At 37.0% G+C, this 26,740-nt stretch overlaps 1 protein-coding gene across 3 annotated transcripts in view; it reads left to right on the forward strand.

Moving 5' to 3' along the window:
• Positions 1 to 4,090: 4,090 nt before the first annotated feature.
• Positions 4,091 to 26,740, forward strand: part of si:zfos-2326c3.2 (mitogen-activated protein kinase kinase kinase kinase 4) — a 79,962-nt gene continuing 57,312 nt past the window's right edge. For all 3 annotated transcript variants that reach the window (XM_052149331.1, XM_052149332.1, XM_052149333.1), the window contains exons 1-2: positions 4,091 to 4,226; positions 5,233 to 5,298. In XM_052149331.1, the coding sequence (XP_052005291.1) occupies positions 4,170 to 4,226; positions 5,233 to 5,298 (123 nt within the window). In that variant the 5' untranslated portion in view covers positions 4,091 to 4,169. The remainder of the gene's footprint in view (positions 4,227 to 5,232; positions 5,299 to 26,740) is intronic.

Genomic DNA, 26,740 nt, shown 5'->3' on the forward strand with positions numbered 1-26,740 from the left:
GGCAACACCCAACAGGACGTTCAACTGGAATTTGAATTGGAACAGATGAGGTCACCCAAGTTTTATGAAGAAAAAACTAAAACTATATTATATATCTCATTATGTGATAATGTAAAATATTTTTTCTCTCGATGATTAGACATTTCTGTTCAAATAACTAATGTTCAATTAATTAATGAAAATTAATAGATTTTTATAGTATAATTTCTATTGATTATTAATATCATCTGATATTTCTGGGAATACCCCATATGTTGTGTGTGTGTGTGTGTGTGTGTGTGTGTGTGTGTGTGTGTGTGTGTGTGTGTGTGTGTGTGTGTGTGTTATAACTTATTGATGGGTAATTCATAGTAAAAGATAAATGTTTTATTACAAACAACACTTTTTATTATGGACTACAAAGTCCATTTTGATTCTACATCCTTAAAGGGATAGTTCACCCTGTTTTTATAACTCCATATGATTTTCATAATTTTTCTTAACACAAAGGGAGGAATTGTGCTCAGTGATGTCACACAATGTCAGTTTATGGTGACTATCTCTTCAAATTTCAAAAGGACACAACAGTATAATTCAGAAGTCTAATAAATGATTGTATGTGACTCATGTCTTGTGCTGAATGAATGCGATAAGTTTTGAGAATAAGATGAGAAACAGACCAAAATCTGATGTATTATTTAGTGATTTTCTTGACCGACCGTTGATCTCCTGTGTGCGTTCATGAGACAGGCTGCACGTGAGCTTTAGAGCTCCTTGCATGAGAGCAGTGTGCTGCAGCCTCTCGTGAGATGGGCCGTTCAAGTGAAAACTCGGTTTTGTTTTGCTTCAACCAGACCATCAGCGATATTAACAACAGAAAACACAACATAGCTGCATACGAACCAGAGAACAGAACTAACAAACATGTCTGTAGATTTTGTAGAGGTAAAATAGATGCATTTCTTACCCAGCCTTATTTGTTCGAACCGGAGTCCTCAATCCAACAGAGACATGAGGCTGAAGGTAGCTACAGTCACACGTGTCTCAACCAGATGCCAAACAACACTTAATAAAAGTTATCTTTTCTATTTTAATCAGAGTTTTTGTCCTAAGCAGTTGCGACGAGTAACAGGACATTCTGTCTATCGCTTGGTTTACAGTATATATTTGGCATCTCGCCATGTAACCACGTCTGCTATGAACTGGTCCAAAATTATTCTCAAAATGACTACATTGAAGCCAGCATCTTACTTGCCGGTTAAAACTTCTTGATTTTGGCCAAGAAAGTTACACCTACCAACTGTTTTCACGGAGCTCTGTTCAGGAGGATGTCACACACACACCGGTTCAGAAAAGAGAAGAGGTGACAGACATTCCTGCTCCCTCCACATTTCTCTCTGGTTCTTTCACTTTTGGTAAGCGTCTAAGCAAAACCTCTAAAAACTGTTGTCCTCTGTACTTTCTGTCTGACTGTAGCAACTGGGTGTGTATCTGTAACTACCTCCAACCCCATCACACTGTTTGATTGAGGACTCCAGTTCAAATAAATATAGCTAGGCATAGAAATGCCTCTTCAGACATGTTTGTTAGTTCTGTTCTCTGGTTTGTGTGCAGCTATGTTGTGTTTCTTTTGTTAATATCGCTGGTGGTCCTGCGAGTTTTCGCTTAAACACCCCACCTCTCGAGCGACAATGTAAGTACTGTTCCTCTCCTGCTAGGAGCTCTAAAGCTTCCATGCAGACTTATGAATGTGATGGGATACCAACAGTCGGTCAAGAATTTCACTTAATATACATCAGATTTTGGTTTGTTTCTCATCAAATTATCGTATTCCTTCTGAACGAAACATAAGTCTCTTGGAATAATTTGTTAGACTTCTGAATTATACTTTTGTGTCCTTTTGAAGCTTGAAGAAGTAGTCACCATAAACTGCAATTGTGTGACATCACTGAGCACAACATTTTTTCACAATTTCTCCCTTTGTGTTAAGAAAAAGAAAGTTATATGGGGTTATAACAACACAGGGGTGAGTTGGGTGAACTAATCCTTTAAATTCAAATTTGAATGTAAAGTCTGCATCCTGTTTGTTACTGGTAATCAATTCAAATTCAGGAATTCAATTGGAATTTTAAAGGCATTCTCAAATACATTTTTCTTTCTTTTAATCTGCATGATTTCATCTAGTTAAAAGAAAACATAATTATTTTAAGAACATAAAGGTTTATCTTTGTCTCTTCCTGCCTTTAACTACCTGATACATGTTTTAACACTGACATTGTTTTCCTACTTGAATTTCTTCTTTTGAAGATATAAAGTAATAAAAGACCTTGTATTTCATGTTCAAGGTATTCATGCTGTGTACAGTTTAATAATGATTCTTTTGAACACACAGCTTTGAGTGAACATACATTAAAGGAGATCAGATTATGGGTGTTGCAGCTCAACAATGTAAAGACACATCTGCACTGAGGTTTAAACAATATTATGTTCTATTTATGCAAATATATATTCTAATTTTAATAAGCACACTGAGATTGTTTGTAGCCAATTAGGAGAAAATATTTAAATATTTGATACAGTTTATCATTTGTCTTATTTTCTGACAGTTATCTTTCCTGCCTCAAAATTATGTTTTCCCAGAGCTTTTTCACGACATAAGTTGTTTATATGGTGTGTTTGATTTTAGATTCAGTACTGCTAATGATCAATATTTAACTTTTTTTTTTTTTTTATCATTCTCATGAATTGTATTTATCATATTTATTATATTTTCATTAACTGCATATGCCATTTCGCTCTCTCTCTCTCTCTCTCTCTCTCTCTCTCTCTCTCTCTCTCTCTCTCTCTCTCTCCCTCTATCTCTGTTGTTTAAATACATTAAAGATCACCAAAATCTATCAGTGATTCAATTTTTTTATCCTCATGACTAGTAACCATGTGACTCTTCAGATATGTTGATGTATGGCACTTAAATAAATATACTGAAGAGTATAATCTGTCATTTATCAAATATTTACCAACTGAGTCTGATTCACAGGCTTTTTTGTTTTGAATGAGCAAATAAAGTATTTGTAATACTTTACAAATTGTTATCAGACCAGCATAATTAATACATATATGAATAAGTGAGTGTCTTTTAAATTTAGGAATTTACAATAAAACATGAAAAAAAAAAAAAAAAAGAAGAAAAAACGATCGAGTCCGTAACTTATTTATACATATACATATTTTATATGTGAAAAATATTGAAAAGTGGGTCCCTGTAAATACTGAGGACATGTGACTTTGTTTAAAGTTTGGCATCAACTCATTATCTAAAAGTGAAGAGGCAGCATTTTTTGAGAAGGCAGCTGACAGTTCGAGGTAAATGCTCCTTTTGTTTAATGTTATTTTCATGATTTCTACAAGCAATAAAATATAACAGTATTTTAGAAAATAAAAACATGGAAATGTATTATGTGGGCATTAATGTGTTGAAAAATAGCAATAAATTCATTTTCAGATGTACCTTTATATACTTGCCATTTTTAGGGTTAAAATACTGATTTAAAAAGTTATACAATTTAATTGTATTTTATGTATTTGTTTATTTATTCAATTATTATGTTTATAGTATTTAAAGTAGCAATATTGTGAGAAAAAAACATTTAGAATGTGTCAGTGTGTTCAGATTGTGGTTTAAAGTTAAAATAGTTAATTAATTAAAAATCGGACATAGTTTAAGGACAAATATATAAATATGGGAAGTTTTGTTTTGTTTTAAGCAGAGGAATGGGCAGTTTTTCACTGTCTGTTCGTGTTCCGGGTTTCCTATGTTTGTCCTGAGAATTTGCGAATTCTACTAAGGTGAAGGCTTGGTTCGTGTATATTAAGTAGATAACGTTGACGTTGATTGGTAAACGCTTAAGAGCGTCAAGTTGCGCAGCCTAATTAATATTTAAAAGCTGAGCTGTCACTAAAGTGGGATTGGTTAATTCGCCAGAAGTGCACCGCCCAGTAGCCTGCATCAGTAAATCAGTTACGACCACTGGGCGAGCATCCCGTTATGTAGTTAATATTCATGAGCCACTCCTTCGCTATAGTAGGATTGGTAAATCCGTTGTTGAAGAGCGAAAGATGGGCAGACATACTGTTCCTCAAACCATGATCAGTTAATAAACTCTGTAACATTACAGAACGAGCTCATTAAAATGGCGAGAGACTTTACTACAACAAGTCTGAGCAATATTGACCTCGCCTCTTTACGGGCAAGTACTTGAATTTTCTTCTTATTTCAGTATGTTTACTGTTTATTCAACAGCAGCGATTGTTCGAGGCTTCGAACAAAGTTTTTTTCCTTCACAAATGTTTCAATAGCGATAACAGAAATAAACTTTACAGTAAGTATTATTTCAAAGTGAGACTAGTCGTTCAACTCGGCTGCCATTTGTCATTTACTTTGAGAAATGAAACCTTAGTTTTAGTTAAAAACATATATTTACATTCCCTTAGTGTTTGCTTTACTTAACTGTACTTTGTCTTTCTGATCAGAAACTACTGTTGACAGTGTATTATTAGATTAAAAACATGGGCTGTGTCCCATTTTTACCATCAAACCTAGTGTGTTGTCTACTGCAGACTGCAGTTTAGCTTATAATTATAATCTCATACCCTACCTAGTGTGTCGCATAGACAGTATTTTTTAAGCAGCATTGACACTTTGAGATGCCTACCTAGAATTTGATTTTGGGCATCTTATTCTCAAGTCTAGCTGTGTACCTAGACATGTTTGGTCATGTCTCAAACCTAGTATGCTGCCTACCTAGACAGCATTGTTGATACTAGTCATTTACTTTGAGAAAATAAACCTTAGTTTCAGTTTAAAACATATACATATTTACATTCCCTTAGTATTTCCTTTGCTTTCCTGTACTTTGTCTTTATAATCAGAAACTACACTGTCAGCTGTTTATATGTATTGTTATATGCTATGTATATGAATGTTATTAGAGTAAAATATCTACTGTCTAGATAGACTGTCTAATGTCTATCTACCCAGTAAACAGACTACTTAGGCAACATTTTTGGGCCTCATTGTCTCAAATCTAGTGAGCTGCCTACCTTGACAGCCTTTTTGGTTATTATAATCTTCTAATTCAAATCTGTACCATTTTCTCAATATTGCCTTTATGTAAAGTTTGCACACATGACTCAATACAGAAATGGATAAAGTTTTGCAGTGTATCTATACGTCCATATTCTTGTTTATTTCAGGATCCTGCAGGAATATTTGAGCTCATCGAGGTGGTGGGCAATGGGACCTATGGGCAGGTTTATAAGGTTTGTACTGGTGTATCTTTTCATTGCTTAGATTTTTGGATATCTTTTCTACTTTTCAGAAATTCAGGGTTTTTACTTAAATATTTGATTTGCTTTTGTGACAGTTCTGTGCATGTAGCTCAACAGACTGAAAAAAGTCCATCTTTTGTTTTTAATAATATAATTGTTTGTGGGAAAATATTGTGCTAATGAAACCTGCATGTGCGGTTTTGGTCTTTCACACCCTTCGGGTGGAGTTCACTTCCTTATGAAGATCATACGGTGTTTCACATAAATATCTAGAGTCTTTAAAGAAGCGTGATGTCAATGAAACATCCTTTGCTGTGGGATGTGTTGACACATTCTCTAATGTTAAGACATGTGTGTTTGATTCAGGTCAGGGTGGATCTGTAGCAGAAGTCACTATGAGTACAACAGTATTCCCATTGTGGATCATCTTGAGAAATTAGAATGAGTGTGACGATTTTTTTTATTTGCCCTGCACTGAATTCTTCTAAAACGCTGAAGTAAAAGCAGCACAGTGTTTTTTTTTAAGAGTTCACTTTTTCCCTGACATCCCAGAATTCAACCCCAAAAGACTTTTTAAGGAGAACTTTAAATGTACACATATAACAGCCCAAAGTGTGGCTTTCAGTATTTGACACAAAATCATGCGATTGTTATGAGTTTAGTTAAGTAGCATCATTGTAAGTAATCTCCATTATATTTGCTTATAAACAAGGAATAGGCTAGTAGATTGGATTTAGATCAATTGTGTAGACACATTTATGTTGCCAAGTGTAAATGAAATGCACACATCCAATCTAATAGCAAGGCAATCGATCAAGATGCAGGAAGTGACTAAGTGTAAATAGGTTCTTACAATTTTTCTCACTTTTGACAGTATATAATAATGTGATTTGTGATTTACTGTGATACATTATAAACAAAGATAACATGATAATACTCTGATACCAATTCTTAGTAGTCATTTGTAATTATTTAGAGTGTAGTTCTGCATTTAGTGGTGTATTACACACTCAAACACACCCTTGTTTCATCATTATTGTGTTTTCACTCAAGAAGCAACACTTCCAATCACTTTTGTAATGAGCTATGACTTTCACCACATTTTCAAAGATTCTTGTAGTAATGTGGTAGTGAATGACAAGCTGGACATGATGAAATAAGCAATTATGAGTTATAACAAAATTATTTAAAATTGTGCTTTAAAGGGTAACTAAACACCTGCTCAGAGTCTGACTCCACCCACTAGAAATATTTGAAAATGCAGGAAAAGTGGGCAGACCCCGGCGGGGATAGAGGGAACGAACCGAGTGCGGGGCTGAGCGGTGGGGGGGGCACCTGAGACTCGTAGTGACGGATTAATTGACAGCTGCTGTCAGACTGTATGTTATTATTATTCCTCACACGGTCGCAAGACGACATGTACATGAATCTGGCGTGGTGAGCTGGAACCTGCTTACGTCAGCTGTCACCGCTACGCCACGAGTACCGCAACAGCCAATAGGAAAATTCAACTGCAGTAGCCACCGTTCAACCTGAAGAGGGCAGCACTCAGACGTTTTTACACCATATATTGTAGAATTAAAACACTTTATACACAAATGTCAAAAAAATTACTTGAATCAATGACCAGTACTAATAAAGCCCCATGCTTACAGATCATTAACTAAAAAAAGTTGGTTTAGGGTTTAGTTACCCTTTAAAGATTGTTTGTCGTTTGGGCCCCCAGAGAGCAAGCTAAAGGAGACTGTGGCAAGGTACCCAAAATGCCATAAGATGTTAGTTATTGGAGAAAAAACCTTGGGGGAAAACCATGCTCAGCTGGGGGAGCCAGTTCCCTTCTGGCTATACAGCATAGATAAAATGCCAGTATCAGTTAGCTAGATATAGTTCAATACAAGCCATGCATTAATTGAGTAAACTGGGTAGATTTTTGGTGGGCAATATTAAAATCTAAAGGATATTAAATGAATTGTGTTTTCAAATCCATTCCGAATTGACCCTGGAAGTGCACGTAGATGCAGTGTCCTTTGTTATTTGGCTGATGAAGGCTTTAGTTGGTAATATATTGTCTATGCATTCTATTTTAAGAGAAGTAATGAAAACAATAGTCAGAGTTGTTTTACTTGCTGTTCAATTGGATTGATAGTAGATAGCAGTTTATTTGCTGTGTAGTCCATCCTAAGATTGAGATGATGCAGGCAGTGGTCAGTGAGGTGTGCCTTGGTGTCTGGCTGGAAGCTTACAGTGGTTCATTTTCTTTGCAGTCCATCCTAAAACCATGTAGATGCCATTTAATATATTTTGAAGCAGAGTTGTAAAATATGAGAAGTGTTTCCAGTTCCGGCAGACCTGACTAATGCAACATAACTATGAGATGAATCTGTAGTCTAGCATTAAACTGAGTCCCGAATAGGGCTGGGTATCATTAAACATTTTTTTATATTGATACCGATACCTTGACTTCGATACCAGTTCCTAAACGATACTTTTTCCGATACCAATTTTATGAAATCCGTTATAACAGGATTACAAACATTACCTCAAAAAATGTTGGTTTTATTTTTTCCGTTTGTTGACTTTTTTTTACAGACTCAAATTCTCATCTCCTGAGCCTTCTGGTCTCCTCATGTCAGGGGCGGCAGGGGCAGAGGCTATAACATTAATGTGAAGAGTGAAAAAAACAAACAAGAAAGCTTTAACTTTACGTAACGTTAACCTACCTGTCGTGAGTCCCAGTCATAGCGCCGCTGCATTCATCAGTAGTTTTGCAGGAGGACTCGTGGTGGGCATGTTGATGGAGGCTCTGTGGCAGGATGCTGAGCGGATGACTGCACCGGCTCTTTCTTCTTGCAGTCAAAGACGGAGCAACTTTCTGCTCTTAAGTTTATTCCGTGCACTGTCAAGTGCTTCATCAGCTTTGTCGTTTTGCTGGTCTTGGCAGCAATTATCTTGTCGCAAATATTGCATCGCGCGCTTTTGGCATTGAACTTTTGATCTTTTCTACATCTTTTACATCTATGGTGGTTGAGAATTATACACACTACAGCCTCACGTGTGAGCTGCGTCTCACTCGTAAACTAGTGTTTTTCCTTGAAGCGTAAGCACAGCCAATCACCAGTACTTTTAGATTTGGGCACATCTAGCATGCTACATGCTTATCACTGATGTTGATGAGATTAACCCCTTAGGTATCGAAATTTGGTAACGAACGACAAGACATTTTTCGACCCAGCCCTATTTCTGAACAATGTTAGGAAGGCTATTCCATAGTTCAGGTGCCAAATAGGAAAAGGATCTACCTCTTTTTGTGGATTTTAAAAATCTAGGTCCTATCAACAGACTGGAATTGTTTGACTGCTGTGAACATGATGGATTAGGCTATAGCTCGATAGAAGGTTCCTTAAGTATTTAGGGGCTAAACCCTTATGACCTAGAGGGGTGATCACTTGCACGCCAGCAACGGCGAGAGAGGAGTAGACTATTTTATGCATATGAAATTCCAATCTACATCATGAACATGCAGCATGTTTTCTTGAGCTGAATGGGAGGCTAAGCAAAAAGTAAAAATGTGACAAGACTGCAGTATACCAACAGACTCATGGAGTGCGTGCAAACCATTCGTGCATCACGAGCCAGCAACATTTCACTTTCGGTTAATCGAGCAAGTAAACGCGCCCGCTTTGCTTCAGTCACGCTGATTACAGCCTACGTTCTGTGTTTCATTTGTTTCTTTTTGCGTTCAGAGCAACACAACATGTATTAAGGAAAGCACCACAATTTATCCTTGAGATTTCCAATCTAGCAACATGTACACCCTCCGTAAACCATGGTCATACTCAAAATGACATTAAGATTAAAAGAAGAAACATAAACCCACATTGTGGGATTCAAAAATCTTTTCAAGTCCATTTAAAATATCAATTAAACCTGGAAATAATGTTTTAGGATTTTGCAGGTGCAATTCACTGAAAAGAGCTAAATAGTTGATTGGCCATTCAAAGCTTATTAGCAGATTTTTACATTTATTTGAAACCCAACGGGCAGCCAATGTAGTGACAATAAAATTGGGCTGAAGTGATCATATATCTTGGTTCTAGTATGCAATCTAGCTGCTGCATCATGAACGCATGAGATATCTTTTCAGCATTAGAAACAGAGAGAATGTTTTTCAGAGACAGATTGCTATCAAACATAGCACCCAATTTCTAAAGTGTAGAAGATGAAGTAAAAGTACAACCAGTAACAGTAGGTCCTTACTCTCTGTGGCCATTAAAAATCTCAGGGCACTTCTAGTAAAGAGTAGGGGTATAACCCCGGTGTCCTGGCCAAATTCCCCCTAGTGGCCCTTCTCAATCATGGCCTCCTAATAATCCCCATCCATTAACCCTCTGGGGTCTGAGGGTATTTTGGGCCCTGGAGAAGTTTTGACATGCCTTGACATTTTTGCTTTTTTCAGTTGCTTAAAAACATATTAATGGCTAACGTCTGATAACACTGTATTCAGCACACACTGGGCTAAAATAATATGTGAGCAACATGTGTGTACAGGTTTGTATTTTTGAGAAAATAACGTTTATGCATGGTTTTTATTGAAATTAGGCCATATAACACATACTAAACATTTGTCCACAAGCCTTTTGAGTTTTTGCTACAAAATGATGTGGAAACCATCCTGATCACTCATTAATACAAAACAATATAGTCATTTAACTTTTGTAAGACACTTTTAGTTTTAGAAAGGTCATATGTGAGGAGGAGTGAACTATCATGAATATTGATGTAATTCACACCTAAGGAGACAAAGACCCCTCCCCTAGGCCTATCAATGAGGAATGTGACAGAAAGAGAATGAATGTGAGACTTAATGATCAAAATTAAGTTTTAAGTCAAAAGAGGTAATCTGACTATACATTTTCTTTACATAAAGACTTTACTTAATTTTAGACCTAAACTACCGTTTAAAAGAAGTCTCTTCTGCTCACCAAGGCTGCATTTATTTGATCCAAAATGCAGTAAAAACAGTTAAACAATTTAAAAGAACAGTTTTCTATTTAAATATATTGTAAAATGTAATTTGTGATCAAAGCTGAATTTTCAGCATCATTACTGCAGTCTTCAGTGTCACATGATCCTTCAGAAATCATTATAATATGCTGATTTTCTAATATGGGAATATTTAAAGTGCATTTTACCATATTTGCAAGCACAAGCTTTGTTGATAATGAGGCAGCATAAACACTAGATAAAATATAATCTAAACATTCATATCATTTTATATCATATTACATATCATATTTATATCATACAGCATACAATTGAAATACCTGCTTTAGCCAAAACAGCATTTAAATGTAACTAAAACTTGCTTATTAGGACATATTTCAAATTTCAATACTCATAATCCTGGCTGGCAAGTCTGGAAACAGTCCCACTAGTAAAATATGTACATATTAATATAACATAGCATGTCAACTAATGAAAACTAAATTACTTACTCGTCCGAAATTGTATCCTTGGCTGGATCAAGTCTCTTCAAAATACAAACATTTATCGGAGTCCCGCTCTTCTTCTGAGGAAAATTGTAACTCTTCATCTCTATCCAGGAGTTTTCTCACTTGTGTATCGTGTTGTCTTTCAAACGTGTAGAAAAGTGAATGAATTTTGTTTTTAAGGCACAGTCGGGGGTGTTTACCATTTCATTTGATTGTCTCAGCACATTAGCGTATGATTTTTTATTTTACAAAAGAAAAAGGTTTTGTTGTTATTGTCAGTGTACGCAAATAAAAGTAGACTCTTTATAGTCTCTAATGATGTCTTACACTTATCTGTATACCCAAAAATGATGACACCGGCGCGTCCGTCGACCCCAGAGGGTACACTGGTGTTGTTTGAGGAGAGTACCCTCTTCACTGTGTAAAGCGCCTTAAGTGTAGTGTCAGAAAAAGTGCTATATAAATGTAACATTCAATCCATCAAGAGACACACTTTGTTCTAGCATCTTACGATATTAGGTTTTTGGTCTAATAATTTATACCTTTCTTTTGTCAGAATTGAGTAGAATTGTTTTTTTTATCTATCCAGTGTTTGGTGTCATTGATACACTTTGTTAACTTGGAGAATGGGGAAATTTCACCAGGTCTTGAGGAAATATAAAGCTGAGTATCACTGACATAACAGTGAAAAGTAATTCCATGGTTCCTGATAATATCTCCCAAGGGAAGCATATACAAGGACAAAGGCAAAGAGCCTTACTCTGAGCCATGCAGCACTTCTTACTTAACTTTTGCTTGATCTGTCAATACCACATTTACACAAACAAAAGAGAGAGCAGTTGGATAAATAGGACCTAAACCATGCTAATGCCTGTCCACAAATGCCAACATAATTCTCAAGCCTATCCAAGAGAATGTCATGATTTATGGTCTCAAAGGCAGCACTATGATCTAAAAGCAAAGAGATAAAAGAGAAAAGAGATGCAGCTATGGTTACATGATAAAAGCCAGTTATTTGTAACTCTGATAAGAGCAGAATCTTTACTATGAGGGGCCTAAATCCTGACTGAAATTGTTTACAGATACCATTTCTCTGTAAAAAATGTACATAGTTGGGAGGAACTTTTCTAGTTTTTAAATATAAATGTTTGTATAATTAGGCTGCATGAATCCCATGTATAATTAGGATGTCACCCTTATCAGACATGATTCATAAGGATATATAGACAATTAGCTCAGCCTTTTAACAGTGTAAAGTAGGGCTGCAACAACGAATCGATAAAATCGATTATTATCGATAATGGAAATCAGTGACAATAAATGTAATTATTGATTAGTTTGATATATGCCGCAAGCATGGAGAAGCTCTCATTGGTGTCACGCTGATGTCTCAGAGGTCAAAGTGTGCGGTTTAAAGTGTTTTTGATTATTTCTCATCATGTGAGCATATGTAATACAGTGAGCAGCGGTTGAGACTTTTCAGCGCGAGAGTGAATCTGCACTTCGTTTACAGATGATTGTACTATATTAAACACTATAATGCTGAATATAATGTAAATTAATGCTAAGGGTCCTGATATTTGATCGTCCTGATAATTCCAAATGTAATGTCTAATTCCACCACTAAATGTATACCATGGCAAACATTATTTTATTAAACATACACATATTTTTTTTTTAAATAGTTTAGAAAACATAATCAGTGACAATACCATTTTAAAACCTACAATATTAATTTAAAATACTTCAAATGTATGTAATCAGTGACAGTGTACAAGCATATGTATCTAACATAATTATTTATTTTTCAGCTGGGCAGAATTATTAATATTTCTGTTCTGGGGTCACCATTGCCCTCTGCTGGGCGGATTTATTTTTTGTCCCACTTCATCCCAGATGAATCATTTTTACTCTATGTACAGTACTTTTTGTTCTACAAAGTTTTACAAGTAATGAAAGGAACTGTTTTGCATATGTACTGAAAGTAATAATAATAATAATACATTCTAACTTAACTTTTCATGATTCAGGCTTTGTTAAAAGTTTTGTGAGAGTATAGAATCATGAATTCAGTAATATAAAATGTATTTTCTTATCTGATTAATCGAATAAATAAGGAATAATTGATGACGGACTGTTGAATTATTGAAAAATAATGCACATCTGAGGTGGTGATGCGGTCACGACACAGAGCGGAGCAATATTTTTCAATAATTCAACGGGCCGGAGTCAATTATTCCGCTTATAACACGATTACCACACCATAATACATCATTCAGGGTTTTTATCTGAAAAGTTTCTGTCTTTTTTCGCTAAAATGCTCTTGTGAGTGGAACTGCTTTCTTCTGCCACGGATTCAGCGTCTTGCTTTGATACAGTTTGAGCCTTCGTTGCTAGTTCGTAAACATCCCTTTAGAACTAGCAACAGAGGATTGTGAGGCTTACGCTGCTTCACTGGAGCACTTACTGGAGTAATACGGAAGTGTGTTTGTGCGTGTGTGTAGGTTTTTTTTGAGGGATCGAAAGAGAGAAACTCATAAACTGAGAGAGCTCGCTTCTGCGATTACCTTTGCAGCTCTTGTCAGAGGTAACATCACTTCAAAATCACCAAGATGTAAGTTTAAGCACTGCTTTGCAGCAGTAAGTGTCACCATTTTTGTATATAGCTTCTCCGATGTTAACCTTAACAACTTTTTTCAACCCTACTGAGATGGTATGTGGTGTGTGTGTCTTGACATGATGGTTCTGTTTTCCGCTCGCAAGTAAGCGTAATGTATGTGTATCAACTTGTGTGTGTGAGAGCTTTAGAGGGGTGGATATTTCAGATAATATAGAAACTGCTGTATTGATCAAGTGTATCTAGCTCTGATACAGCCTTCGTTGCTAGTTCAAAAACATCACTTTAGAACTAGCAACGGAGGATGCGCTGCTTTTTGACATTGGAGTAACAAGGTAGTGTGTGTGTGCATGTGAGAAAAAGAGAAACGGAGAGATTGCGTGTGGAATTACCTGATTAAAGTTTCTCTTGTCAGGAATAACATTGCTTCAAATAGCCAAAGTGTAAGTACTTGTAGAGATTTTCTATTGCTAAACAACTGTTTACAATCTCAGTGAGTCGCGGGGGTGTGCTGATTTTGCTCCAGAGAGAGAGAAAGAGGGGGGGGAGGGGTAGCGTGGTGCTTTCCATTATAGCTATGGTAGCTGAATAGGGTGAAATACATTGAAACATAAACATTTATCAATTTGCGTGGTGCTGCTCTATTTGTTGGTCACAACTGGAGTCTCAATGTGTGTGTGAGATGAGAGTGAAAGAGAGAGAGAGAGAAAGAGAAAGAGAGGGAGCCCAAGGATGCTTTTCAATCAAAATAGAAATACATTTTGGATATTCTAGACTTTGTTTGCTTTTTATGTTTACTTGAAACATAAATAATTAACAATATACTAAATGTATATTACAAAAATCATTAGAAGATATGTTAAGCATTTCTTGGTTGTAAATTGGCAGCACAAAGTTTTATCCTATCCCTCAGAAGGTGTAATGACAGTTTAGCAGCTGCTAAACTAGCCAGCTTCCTCTTTTCATACTTCCTCTCTGAGATCAAATGGATATATATAGAGAGAGATTTTCACAGCAGTGGAATGGTTTTACATGATTTATTTGAGCACTATGTCGGGCCAAATTGAAGTTTTCTTTTTGCATTCTAGTCTCATCCACTATTCAGTTTTCACCCTCATGCAGTTTTCTTTCTGTTTTTTTAGATAGCACATCCTGTTTATGTCCCAGACTTTTAATACAATGTGGCGCTTCACAGATATCCTGAAGACCACCAGGAAATCCCCTCAGACACAAATATCATCTGAAATCAAATCTACACTGATGCCTACAGCTCAAATAACTGCTTTTGCTTTTTAATCCATGTATATTTAATCCATACATTTCAGAAGGTAACATGTGAATTCCCTTATTAAATGTTTAAATAGATGTTTACATTTTCTAAAGAAAATTTGAATGGTGTTTGCACGTGCAGTACTCAACCCGCAATGCTAGGATGTTCTGAGTGGTTGCCAGGGTGTTGCTGTTTGGTTGCTAAGGTGTTCTGAGTGGCTTTCATTGGGTTTTCGTGCGGTTTCTAGGGTTTTTGGGTGATTGCCAGGTGGTTGCTTACTGGCCCAAGTAAAATGGGTACACCCGCCTGGTCTCTATGTTATTCTGGTGTCTATATGGCTCAGGGCCCTCCTTTAATGTAAGCGTATGAGATTGATTTATTGATTGCCGCTATCATTATGTCATTGACATTGAATTGTTCTGGGTAGTAAACTTGTTTTAAAGTGGCAGTGTCATCTGAAATATGTGTGTCCAAGTCATGACACAGCAGCTCACAGTGTTCAAACACTGCTCTCTAAACACTGCCGGATACATGAATTGTATCATTGTTGGTGTTGAGTTGTCCTCGAGCTGACCCGACCCATTTGCACAGAACTCCAGCATGAAGAAGTGGGAGCCGCCCAGTGTAAGAGCTCCAAGTGTGTCATGACTCTGGTCTGCTGTAGTTTGATCATCTGCATCTGCAAAAGCATTTAACTCTTTCTACACATGTACTTTTTAGTAATTGCCACTTTCCATGAATAGAGTACAAATTGGTGCACCATGACTTTAAGCAACAGAAGCACAAATCGCATGTTCTTTAGAGAGGGAATGATTAGATATCTTAGATTTGCTATTATCTAATGCCAAATTAACCTAGGAGCTAGCTATAATCTCATCAAATGTCTTGGACTTTATACTGACACCTAAAAATATCCTGTTCAGTCAACTATGATTAATTCTGCAAACAACAGGAGGCGTCACTGAGATAAAGGAGATAAAGAGAGTTTATTCAGCTGGTCATGTGATCTCTACATGGCAACACCATGAAGGGGGAACACCCTTATGTCAACTTTTTCTAGACCACTGATATGACTGTTAATTGTTTATTGTTATAACTAGTGATCATAATAGTAAATTAAAAAACGGATCTCTTGCAAACATCCTACAGACTAACTCTTTCTTTTGGCAGTAAAGCATGGGCAAAACATGACTTAATTTTGGTCAAAAAGAGTTATTTACTATTTTGTCGTTTTAACACCTTCAACCTTAGAGCAGCTGTTTAATGTAATTTTATGTTTGTTTGTTTTTTAGAAATGATATCTAAGCAGTGGCAATAATATTTTTTTTTTTTGGTCCAAATTGTTCAGCCCTGTAATATTAATAAAAAAAAAATAGGCCCTTTCCCACCTACAGTCCAAGTACTTTTCCCTTTGTAACTTTCAAGGTAAGAACTCGATCGAGGAACGGAACAACCTTGGAGACTTTTCCTCTTTTGCGTTCCGACTCACAGAAATACCCTCATAGTGACTTCATCTATCAACCATTTTTCTTGTGACTTTATTCAATAGCAACGGAGGAAGCCGGGATCGGAGCTACACCGTTTTACACAAGCTTTGACTGCATCGGAAAATGCAGGCAGCTGCCTAATCAGTTAGTGCATTTTTGGTGGAATGGAACTCTCTGAACAGTTTAAAAAGCACCTTATTGCACCCTACCCTTATCCATCCTCATACAGCCTCCTAAGGCAGTTTCCAGTTTTCTGACGCAGCCTGTGTTTTCAGGTCAAAGTTTAAACTGGGCGCATGCGGTGTCCCTGAAGCCGGAGTGAGAGATGAGACGATGTGGTGAATGCGCTCTTTAACCACGCAGCACACGCTGAACTTAGCAGACAACAAGTTGAAAACATTACAAACCTAATTATCAAATGCTTTTATGACTCAATATAAATTACTGTATCGAAATTGACTTAAAAATTCGTCTTCAGGCAAGTTATCATACAGTAACCGGCACGCAATATTTCCCTCATGTAAACTAGATTTCATGATGGTTTAGATTTCAGTCCCACTCTCAATAAACATCTGATTATTTATATCCATCATCCCAGGAAAATGGATTACTTTATGAAGTATTCCTAAGGCAGTTAAAACGTAGTTTACTAATTGCGGCTGCAGACTCCTTCTGTTTCACAAAGCTATTTGTATCTGACATACATGTTTGACCAATCACAGTCTGCAGCACCTCCCACAGTCCCTCTACACCCCCAAAAGTATTTACTCTGGAGTAGGAGCTAAAAATCCCCCTAAAATGGTTCTGAAGGATTATAGATCCTCAAGTTCGAAAGCGACGAAAAGTTGTAGTCCCGGGGGAAAATACCTAAATTGGGTTTTAGCACCACCAGTGGAAAAGGGCCTAATGTTCTCAAATTACAGCATAATTGCCCTAGGCTGGAGTCTCATATTAGTGTACATTATTTTAAACAGATTTGTCAAAAGTGGATAAAATTACTTACCCTAATCATTTCCATGAAGATCACAAATACCTTGATTGCCAAAAACATATTGTTGTACAATTCTTATAGGAAAAATAATTGTTCTGAGTGCTGTGGCTTAAACCAGAGGCCACATCAAACATCGAGTGCCAAAACACACACATACACATGCACACACACGTTGGTGCGGCTATCCTTATGAGCACTCTCCATAAACATAATGATTTTAATAATGTTGAACTATATATTTCTCTCCCTAACCCTCACAAAAAACTTTGCATTATTTCATTTTCAATAAAACAATAGTTTAGTATGTTTAAGTGATTTGAATTATGGGAACACTAGAAGTGTCCTCATAAACCACATTTATAGCATAATACTCTTGTAATTACCAGTTAGTGACCTAAACTGGGTACCCCTTCAACCCCTACTTTTTATGAAAATAGAGTTTTTTTTTAAATTTCAAATTCGCCACTGATAATTTTCACAAATGCTAATGAGCTTTGCGGCAAATTGTCCTGAGGTTCACTGGTGAAGACCTGCAAACTTCTTGCAAAAATTTGTGGTGAATCAAAAGCTCATTTGCATGTGAAAATAACAAATGGCAAATTTGCTGCAAATCTGAAGCTAGTTTAGATTTTTTGTAAGGGTTGTTCTGCTTCTTACATGACTTTTTATTCAGAAGCCGATGACACTGTGATCATGACAACAAAGCCTCTTTCACTGGGATTACGATTGCACACAGTGCAGGAAAGTTGTCAACAGGCATGAAAACTCCTCACCTTTCGGCGAATTTCGCCGTTTTAAAAACAAAATGGGTCACCTACGTGACTTGTGCAGATCCGATGAAAAAACATTTGGGGGGTGTTGGGGTGTGTGTGATGTATAGTTACCATAAACTTCGCGGCTTTAAATACCAATCATCATTCCTAATGCCGACTGACAGCCAATCCGAGTCAGAGAGTACGGCAGAATTTTTTTCAAAGTCACAAAGCGAATCTGACAACTGGACACCACACCGCAAGTCTGATAACTGGACACACTGCCGAACAAAGACAGTTCTGCACGTCGAAAAGCAAGCCTGAGGTAAGTTAGCTTACAATGTTATTTGCATTCTCTATGGGTTCCGGGAGGGCTCGCACTAACGTGCTTTCATACAGTACGTGAGCTTAACTTGTGCAGCGATTGGTGGAAACAAATATACCTCTATTAATAATATTTAACGAAGTGACTTCCAATAATTTCCTCAGTGCATAACTTACTTGATTCCACAGACATATTCTCCGTCTGTAAATGTTAGAAAGTTATGCAAATATTTCCATTTTGAGGTCATGAGTGGGGCGGCATGGTGGTGCAGCGGTTAGCACTGTCGCCTCACAGCAAGAAGGTCGTGGGTTCAAACCCTGGTTGCCCCGGCCTTTCTGTGTGGAGTTTGCATGTTCTCCCCGTGTCTGCGTGGGTTCTCTCCGGGTACTCCGGCTTCCTCCCACCATCCAAAAGACATGCAGGCTAGGTTAATTGGTGTCTCCAAAAAAATTGCCCTAGGTGTGGATGTGGAGGTGAGTGTGAGTGTATGTGTGGCCCTGCGATGGACTGGCGACCTGTCGAGGGTGTCCCCCGCCTTTCGCCCAATGTTAGCTGGGATAGGCTCCAGCCCCCCGCGACCCTGTACACAGGATAAGCGGTTGACGATGGATGGATGGATGGATGGTCATGAGTGGACGAGCCTTCAGCAGGCTAAACTTCCGTGAACGAGCATGCGCGCCGAACAGACGGAGCGCAATAGAATAGGAGCGCAATAATTCTGACTAAAATATACATTAACACTAAATAATAAATAGATTTTGCTAATATATTTGTTGTTGAATATTTGTTGTTGATGGTGAACATAAATGTGCTAGAGAATCTCAAACCTACAAGTGTATTTTTATGATATCAGTTTTGTTTTTATTTTCATTTTAAGTTTAGTAAATTTTACTACTTCTTTAAAAAGCATTATTTTGTTTTTAGATCGTAATGTTTGCAATGTTAGAGTGTAATGTGATTTGACCCCTTTTTGGATAGACTGAAAGGTTGCATTCACTGTTTGTTTTCATAGCCTTCAATATGAACATTGTTTGTAGGACAATATTTACCAGGATATGAAATAACTTTTTTTTGTTTAAATTAAATACAGATTTAAAAAAAAAAGAAAAGAAAAAAAAGTTAAATACTGAGATTATACCATCAGCCATTTAGCCCCAAAATTCAGATTTCTTTGGCAATTGCCCAGCCCTAACTTATGGCATGCTTTAAATGCTGAATTTCCATTTTTAGCGAAGCAGTAGGCTAATGATAAATTAACAATTATCCGTTCTGCATTAATAATTCAATTTGTTTGAGCCTGGAGCAGAAATGCTCCCTTATGAGGAGCGGTTTTACTGGGCCCTTGAGATTCTGGTTCAGGCGAAAAAGAAAAAATAATGTGTTTTGTGTAAATACTAGCCTCCACACATTAAAATGGCCCCCATATTTTGTATGTTTTATGTGTTACTATATTTTCAATTTATTCTTTGTGCAGCAAATGTGAAATGAATGAGAAAAATTAAAATGTGCTATATACAGTATATAAAGTCGATTGGATTGGATTTTTTTGCTGCCGTATTCTTCTCACCTTTTTTACCCCTGACCAGTTTTCATGCCTGTGTCAAACAGTCCATTTGTTTAAAGAAAATAATGTCATTCAGATTCGTTGCCATTAACTCGTCCATGGGTATTAAGACTGCTTGCTTTGTCTGTAGCTGACACATGTTGCACTGTTCACTGTCAGACTTGAGTAGAGACACAAACGCAGCCGGAGGTAGGGAAACTTTCCTCGTTCAATGTGTACCCTTTCTTCTTAAAGCTATGAAGTTGCATACTCCTGACAGCCAGCCCAAGGATTGCAGAACCCTTCAAAATGTCCTGTGAAGGGTGAAGCAGTAACGTTGAGCATGAAATGAGTTGTATTGATTGGCTACAATGGACCACTTGCACTCGTCAAAGAGTAGAAACAATGTTAAAATATTTGATTTAGTCTACTATAGGTTTTACATTTCTGTATTTTAATGAATTTATTTATTAAATGCATGTAAACTAAGCAAAAAAAAAAGAAAAAGAAACATCCTCAAATTCAAAAATCTGCTGCATTAATTACTGCAGTACATCTCCTCCTCATGGACTGCACCAGATTTAACAGTTCTTGCAGTGAGATGTGATCCCACTCTTTCACCAAGGCACTTGGAAGCTCCTGGACATTTCTGGGGGGAATGGCCCTAGCCCTTACCCTCCGAACCAACAGGTCCCAGACGTGCTCAATGGGATTGAGATCCGGGCCCTTCGCTGGCCATGACAGAACACTGACATTCCTGTCTTGCAGGAAATCACTCACAGAACGAGCAGTATGACTGGTGGCATTGTCATGTCAGGATGAGCCTGCAGGAAGGGGACCACATGAGGGAGGAGGATGTCTTCCCTTAACAATCTCAGTCCGATGATGCTGTGACACACCGCCACAGACCATGACGGACCCTCTACCTCTAAATCGATCTCGCTCCAGAGTACAGGCCTCAGTGTAACGCTCATTCCTTCGGCGATAAACGCGAGTCTGACCATCACCCCTTGGGAGACAAAACTACGACTTGTCAGTGAAGAGCACTTGCCGGTCCTGTTTGGTCCAGTGAAGGTGGGTTTGTGCCCATAGGCGATGTTGTTGCCAGTAATGTCTGGTAAGGACCTGCCTTACAACAGTCCTACAAGCCCTCAGTGCAGTCTCTCTCTGCCTATTGTGGACAGTCTGAGCACTGATGGAGGGATTGTGCGTTCCTGGTGTAACACAGGCAATTGTTATTGCCATCCTGTACCTGTCCTGCAGGTGTGATATTTGGATGTACCGATCCTGTGCAGGTGTTGTTACACATGGTCTGCCACTGCGAGGATGATCAGCTGTCCTTCCTGTCTCCCTGTAGCGCTGTCTTAGCGTCTCACATTACGGACATTGCAATGTATTGCCCTGGCCACATCTGCAGTCCTCATGTCTCCATGCAGCATGTCTAAGGCACGTTTACGTTCCTGGGCATCTTTCTTTTGGTGTTTTTCAGAATCAGTAGAAAGGTCTCTTTAGTGTCCTAAGTTTTTATAACTGTGACATTAATTGCATCTGTAACTGTTCCACAGGTGTATGTTCATTAATTGTTTATGGTTCATTGAACAATCATGGAAAACATTGTTTAAACCCTTTACAATAAAGATCTGTAAAGTTATTTAGATTTTTACAAAAATATCTTTAAAATAAATTGTCCTGAAAATTGTCCTTTTTTTTTAGCTGAGTTTACATGTATGCGAACACCTAGTTTAAAAAGATGCAATTCACAAACCTCACAAAACATACGCAAATCTAGCGCTCATATTTCTTCATCTAAAGCTTGTATTATATCTATTATATATTTACATTTTGTTTGATTATGTCTTTTGTGAGAAAATGCAATTGCAAGTGCACACGTGCTGCCCGTGATTGCTGGTCTACTGTGTCAAGTCAAGTCAAGTCAATTTTATTTGTATAGCGCCTTTCACAACACACATCGTTTCAAAGCAGCTTTACAGAAGATCAGCATTAACAGATGATAAAACTGTAATGTCTATAAAGTCGATGAATCATCATTGTGTAATTTCGATAAAATATGATTCTTAATCTTGTTTAAAAATAAGTAAATACTAATTGTATTAATAACCCCAGTGAGCAAGCTGTAGGCGACTGTGGCAAGGAACACAAAACTCCATAATATCTTGATTAATGGAGAAAAATAACCTTGGGAGAAACCAGACTCACTGTGGGGGCCAGTTCCCCTCTGGCTAACATTATGAATGTAATGTAAATATTACTTACGTATAGTTAAAATCATGGTATAAAATTATTAAATTAAGTAAATGTTAAGGTCAGTGTTTAAACATCGATTGGGTTTGAACTGTAAGATTATTGACCACAGTCTTTGAAGTCCATCTTGATTAATTGCAGAAGTTCACATAGATGCAATTGTCCTTGTTAATTGGCTGATGAAGGCTTTTGTTGGCAATAGTTAGTCTATGCATTCCATTTCAAGATCGTAGTCCATCAATAGATAGAGGTGATGCAGGTTGAGTTGGTATCAGTTCATCCTCTGAAGTCCATCATAATAGACTGAAGTGATATATGGCTGGCACCGGCTGCATTTAGTCATCATCATTCAGTGACATGTAGCAGTGGAGTCCAACACGAAGCAGGAATGGAGCTGGATCCAGCCGGTTCTGGTGACCTCAGGATAGGAGTCCCGAGGTTGAGACAGGGAAACAAATAAAAAGATGTAAGCATAGATCCCATTAAATTTATTGCAGAGTTAGAGATCATGATCACGGTTTCTGGTTTCTGGTTCCGGCAGACCCAACTAAAGCAGCCTAATTGAGGGTTGGATGATAAATTAGGTGTATGCCTGGCTAAATAGATGAGTCTTTAGTCTAGACTTAAACTGAGAGAGTGTGTCTGCATCTCGAACATTGTTTGGGAGACTATTCCATAGTTTAGGAGCCAAATATGAAAAGGATCTACCTCCTTTTGTGGATTTTGATATTCTAGGAACTATTAACAGGCCAGAATTTTGCGATCTTAATGAACGTGATGAATATAGCGTGGTAGAAGGTCACTTAAGTACTGCGGAGCTAGACCATTCAAAGCTTTGAAAGTAGTTAACAGAATTTTTAAATGAATACGGAATTTAACAGGTAGCCAATGTAACGATGATAAAATGGGGCAAATATGATCATATTTCTTGGTTCTTGTTAGCACTCTGGCTGCTGCATTTTGAACCAATTGAAGTTTATTTATTGATCTTGCTGGACATCCTCCCAGTAATGCATTACAATAATCTAGTCTTGAGGTCATGAACACATGAATTAGTTTTTCAGCATGAGCAACAGAGAGCATGTGCCGTAATTTAGCAATATTTCTTAGGTGGAAGAATGCCGTTCTACAATCATTTCTAATTTGATTTTCAAAGGACAGATTGGTATCAAATATAACACATAATTTCTTCGCTGTTGAAGATGATGTAACAGTACATCCATCTAGAGTCAAATTATATTTTAGCGGCTTATTTTTAGAGTTTTTTGGTCCAATAATTAGAACCTCTGTTTTGTCAGAATTGAGTAGAAGGAAATTTCTGGCAATCCAATCTTTTATTTCAATGATACACTCTGCTAATTTTGAGAATTGTGAAATCTCATCAGGTTTTGAAATAATATAAAGTTGTGTATCGTCAGCATAGCAGTGGAAACTTATTCCACGATTCCTGATAATATCTCCCAGGGGAAGCATATACATGGAGAAAAGCAGAGGCCCTAAAACTGATCCCTGTGGCACTCCATATTTTACTTTTGTTTGGTTTGACAATTCCTCATTTACATAAACAAAGTGGTAGCGGTCTGCTAAATATGACCTAAACCATGACCTAAAACATGCAACTCCACAAATGCCAACATAATTCTCTAGCCTATTCAAGAGAATGTCGTGATCTATCATGTCGAACGCAGCACTAAGATCTAAAAGCACTAGAAGAGAAATGCAGCCGCGATCAGATGATAAGAGCAAGTCATTTGTAACTCTGATAAGTGCAGTCTCTGTATTGTGATAAGGCCTAAATCCTGATTGAAATTCTTCATACTATTTCTCTGTAGAAATGAACATATTTGGGAGGATACTACCTTTTCTAGTATTTTTGACATAAACAGGAGATTTGAAATCGGTCTATTATTAGCAAGTTCTCCAGGATCAAGTTGTGGCTTCTTAATAAGCGGTTTGATAATTGCCATTTTAAAGTTTCTTGGGACATGTCCTAAGCATAGCGAGGAGTTAATGATATTAAGAAGAGGTTCTGAGATTACAGGAGATACCTCTTTTAAGAGCTTAGTTGGTATAGGATCTAACAAACAAGTTGTGGCTTTTGATGTTTCGATAAGTTTTGTTAGCTCTTCATGACCTATGATAGCGAAGGATTGAAGTTGCACATGAGGAAAATTATTAGACACTGTTTTCTGAGGTTTTATGACAGATGATTGCATAATTCCAATTTTATTTCTGATTATTTCAATTTTATCTGTAAAGAAATTCATGAAGTCATTACTCTTGTGCTGCGACGTAATATCAGGTTCTGTTGAGGCTTTATTCCTAACCAGTTTAGCCACAGTACTGAATAAACATCTAGGATTGTTGTGGTTATTTTCTATGAGTTTACAAAAAAATGCTGACTTGGCAGCTTTGAGTGTGTGTTTGTAGCTACAGACACATTTCCTTCCATGCACCATGAAATACTTCTAATTAAATGCACTGTGTGCACTGTTGATTTCCTTCCTAATATATTAACAATTTATAATTAAGCAAATAAATGACTAAACAAAGCAGGAGAATACCATTTAAAACACACAAAATATATATATATTTTTAAAAGTAAATCTAATGCTAAATAAAAATATATATTTTATTTACATGTTATTTACTATATTTATTAATGTGTGATGTATTGGCATTATATTATATCTGCTCACTGGATATTGGCATTGGCCATTAAAAAAATAATTATCAGCCCTAGGAAAGCAGGCGGTAAACTGAATTTACATTTACATTTATACATTTGGCAGATGCTTTTATCCAAAGCGACTTACAGTGCACTTATTACAGGGACACTCCACCCGGAGCAACCTGGAGTTAAGTGCCTTGCTTAAGGACACAATGGTGGTGGCTGTGGGGCTTGAACCAGCATCCTTCTGATTACCAGATTACCAGTTATGTGCTTAGACCACTACACCACCACCACTCATTGTATTTAAAATAGATGTTTGTGTAAATTTGCTGTTGATCATGGTAGCAGTAATTCCTCAAATAATGATCATTGATCATGATGATCATCAATAAGTGGGTTTACATGCACGTTCTTAAACCGATTATGCTTAATAAACCGGCAACGCGTACAGTCATGTAGACGCAATGAACCGTGTTTCTTTATCAGTGTAAAGGCCATAAACAGCTTATGAATACCGGTCGACACCGGTTATGCCAGTTTCGCATTCCATGTAAACACCTTACCCGGTGTTCTTACTGTCTTATCCAGTGTGCGCACGTGTTGAGTGCATGTCTCTTCACAGTTTGACATCAAAACTAGAGAATACTGGATTATTTCATGTAAATGTGGATTTTTTAAAATAAGCTGATTTTAGAGAGTAATCAGCATATTGGTTTTCATGTAAACAGGCTCAATGATGGAGAAGAGCATTATAATGTTTTCAGGTGCACGGTTCAGTCAACCGCACTTTAGCCTTTAGCCCATCCTTAAGCCTAACCGAGCACATGCATTATACACTGATCAGGGTTCAATCCTTGTATGCAATAGTACAAGTGCACTGTAACTCAAATGTTGGGCCACATGTTCCTTTAACTCATGCAAGTAACTGAAAGATGATGAGTATAGTTTCTCCATCCTTCTTGCAACATGTGCTTTCAGCAACGCCACACAGCTCACACCTCCTATTTTACCATGAAAAACAACAAATAGCACAGTTGTGTCTGATTCGGTGTAGAAATTTATGAATATCACATTTCCAGTGAAACTGGAACTTGAACTCTCAAGAGGAACTGTGTCATTTTTAAATGGCTCTGTGTATGAAAAAGACTTTTGAAACAGCTGTGACTTTTCAATCATGATGCAAGCTATATTTTAGTGAACAAACATGCTGTACCTCTCTGGGATCATGTATCATTTCCTCTATAAGTGCCTAAAGAATGATGGTTTTCCCACAGTAAATACACCAACCGTATCTGTACAGATATGGATGTAGATTAAAGGAATAGTTCACCCAAAAATAATGTACTTGCACTCAACTCATTCCAAACTTTCTTTCTTCTGTGGAACACAAACGGAGATATTTAGCAGAATGTCTAAGGTGCTCTTTCCCTGGCCACCTTTCACATTTCATTGTAATTTTGTACGTTTCTTAATTCAGAATTTTCATTTTAGGGTGAACTATGCCTTTAATAATATTCCCAAATCTAGTATCCATACACCACACTGTTCAAATTGGTGTGCAATTGTTTCCTCAAAGATCTATTTCTACTTGATCTAACCAAAACAAATGACTTTTGGTTGTGTAAAAAAGTAGTCAGGTTGGTTTACTGTAGTTATGCTGGATAATATTTTTGACATGAATAAAACCAGATTATATTTAGATGATGCCACTTGAAGCACGTTTTTTTAAAGTTACCTTCAAAAACATTTTTACAGTGTACCAATATCTGTGAAATTTCATTGTACCATTTCACCAATTTCGATACCACAGTATATATTGAATTTATTAATTAAGGAATCATTATTTCAAGATCTCAAGCAATTATTCAGGACAAGCAAACAGTTAGAACAAAGAAACAAATTATAATCAGTAGAACATATAAAAACTTAGACTTGTGATTTCTACACAATGTGAACAATGATTTAGACAAATTAAGAAACCTGTGCTTGGAGGTTTTGACAGCATTAAAAGTATTCACAT

Source organism: Xyrauchen texanus, chromosome 19 (assembly GCF_025860055.1).
Source record: "Xyrauchen texanus isolate HMW12.3.18 chromosome 19, RBS_HiC_50CHRs, whole genome shotgun sequence".
Classification (NCBI taxonomy): Eukaryota; Metazoa; Chordata; class Actinopteri; order Cypriniformes; family Catostomidae; genus Xyrauchen; species Xyrauchen texanus.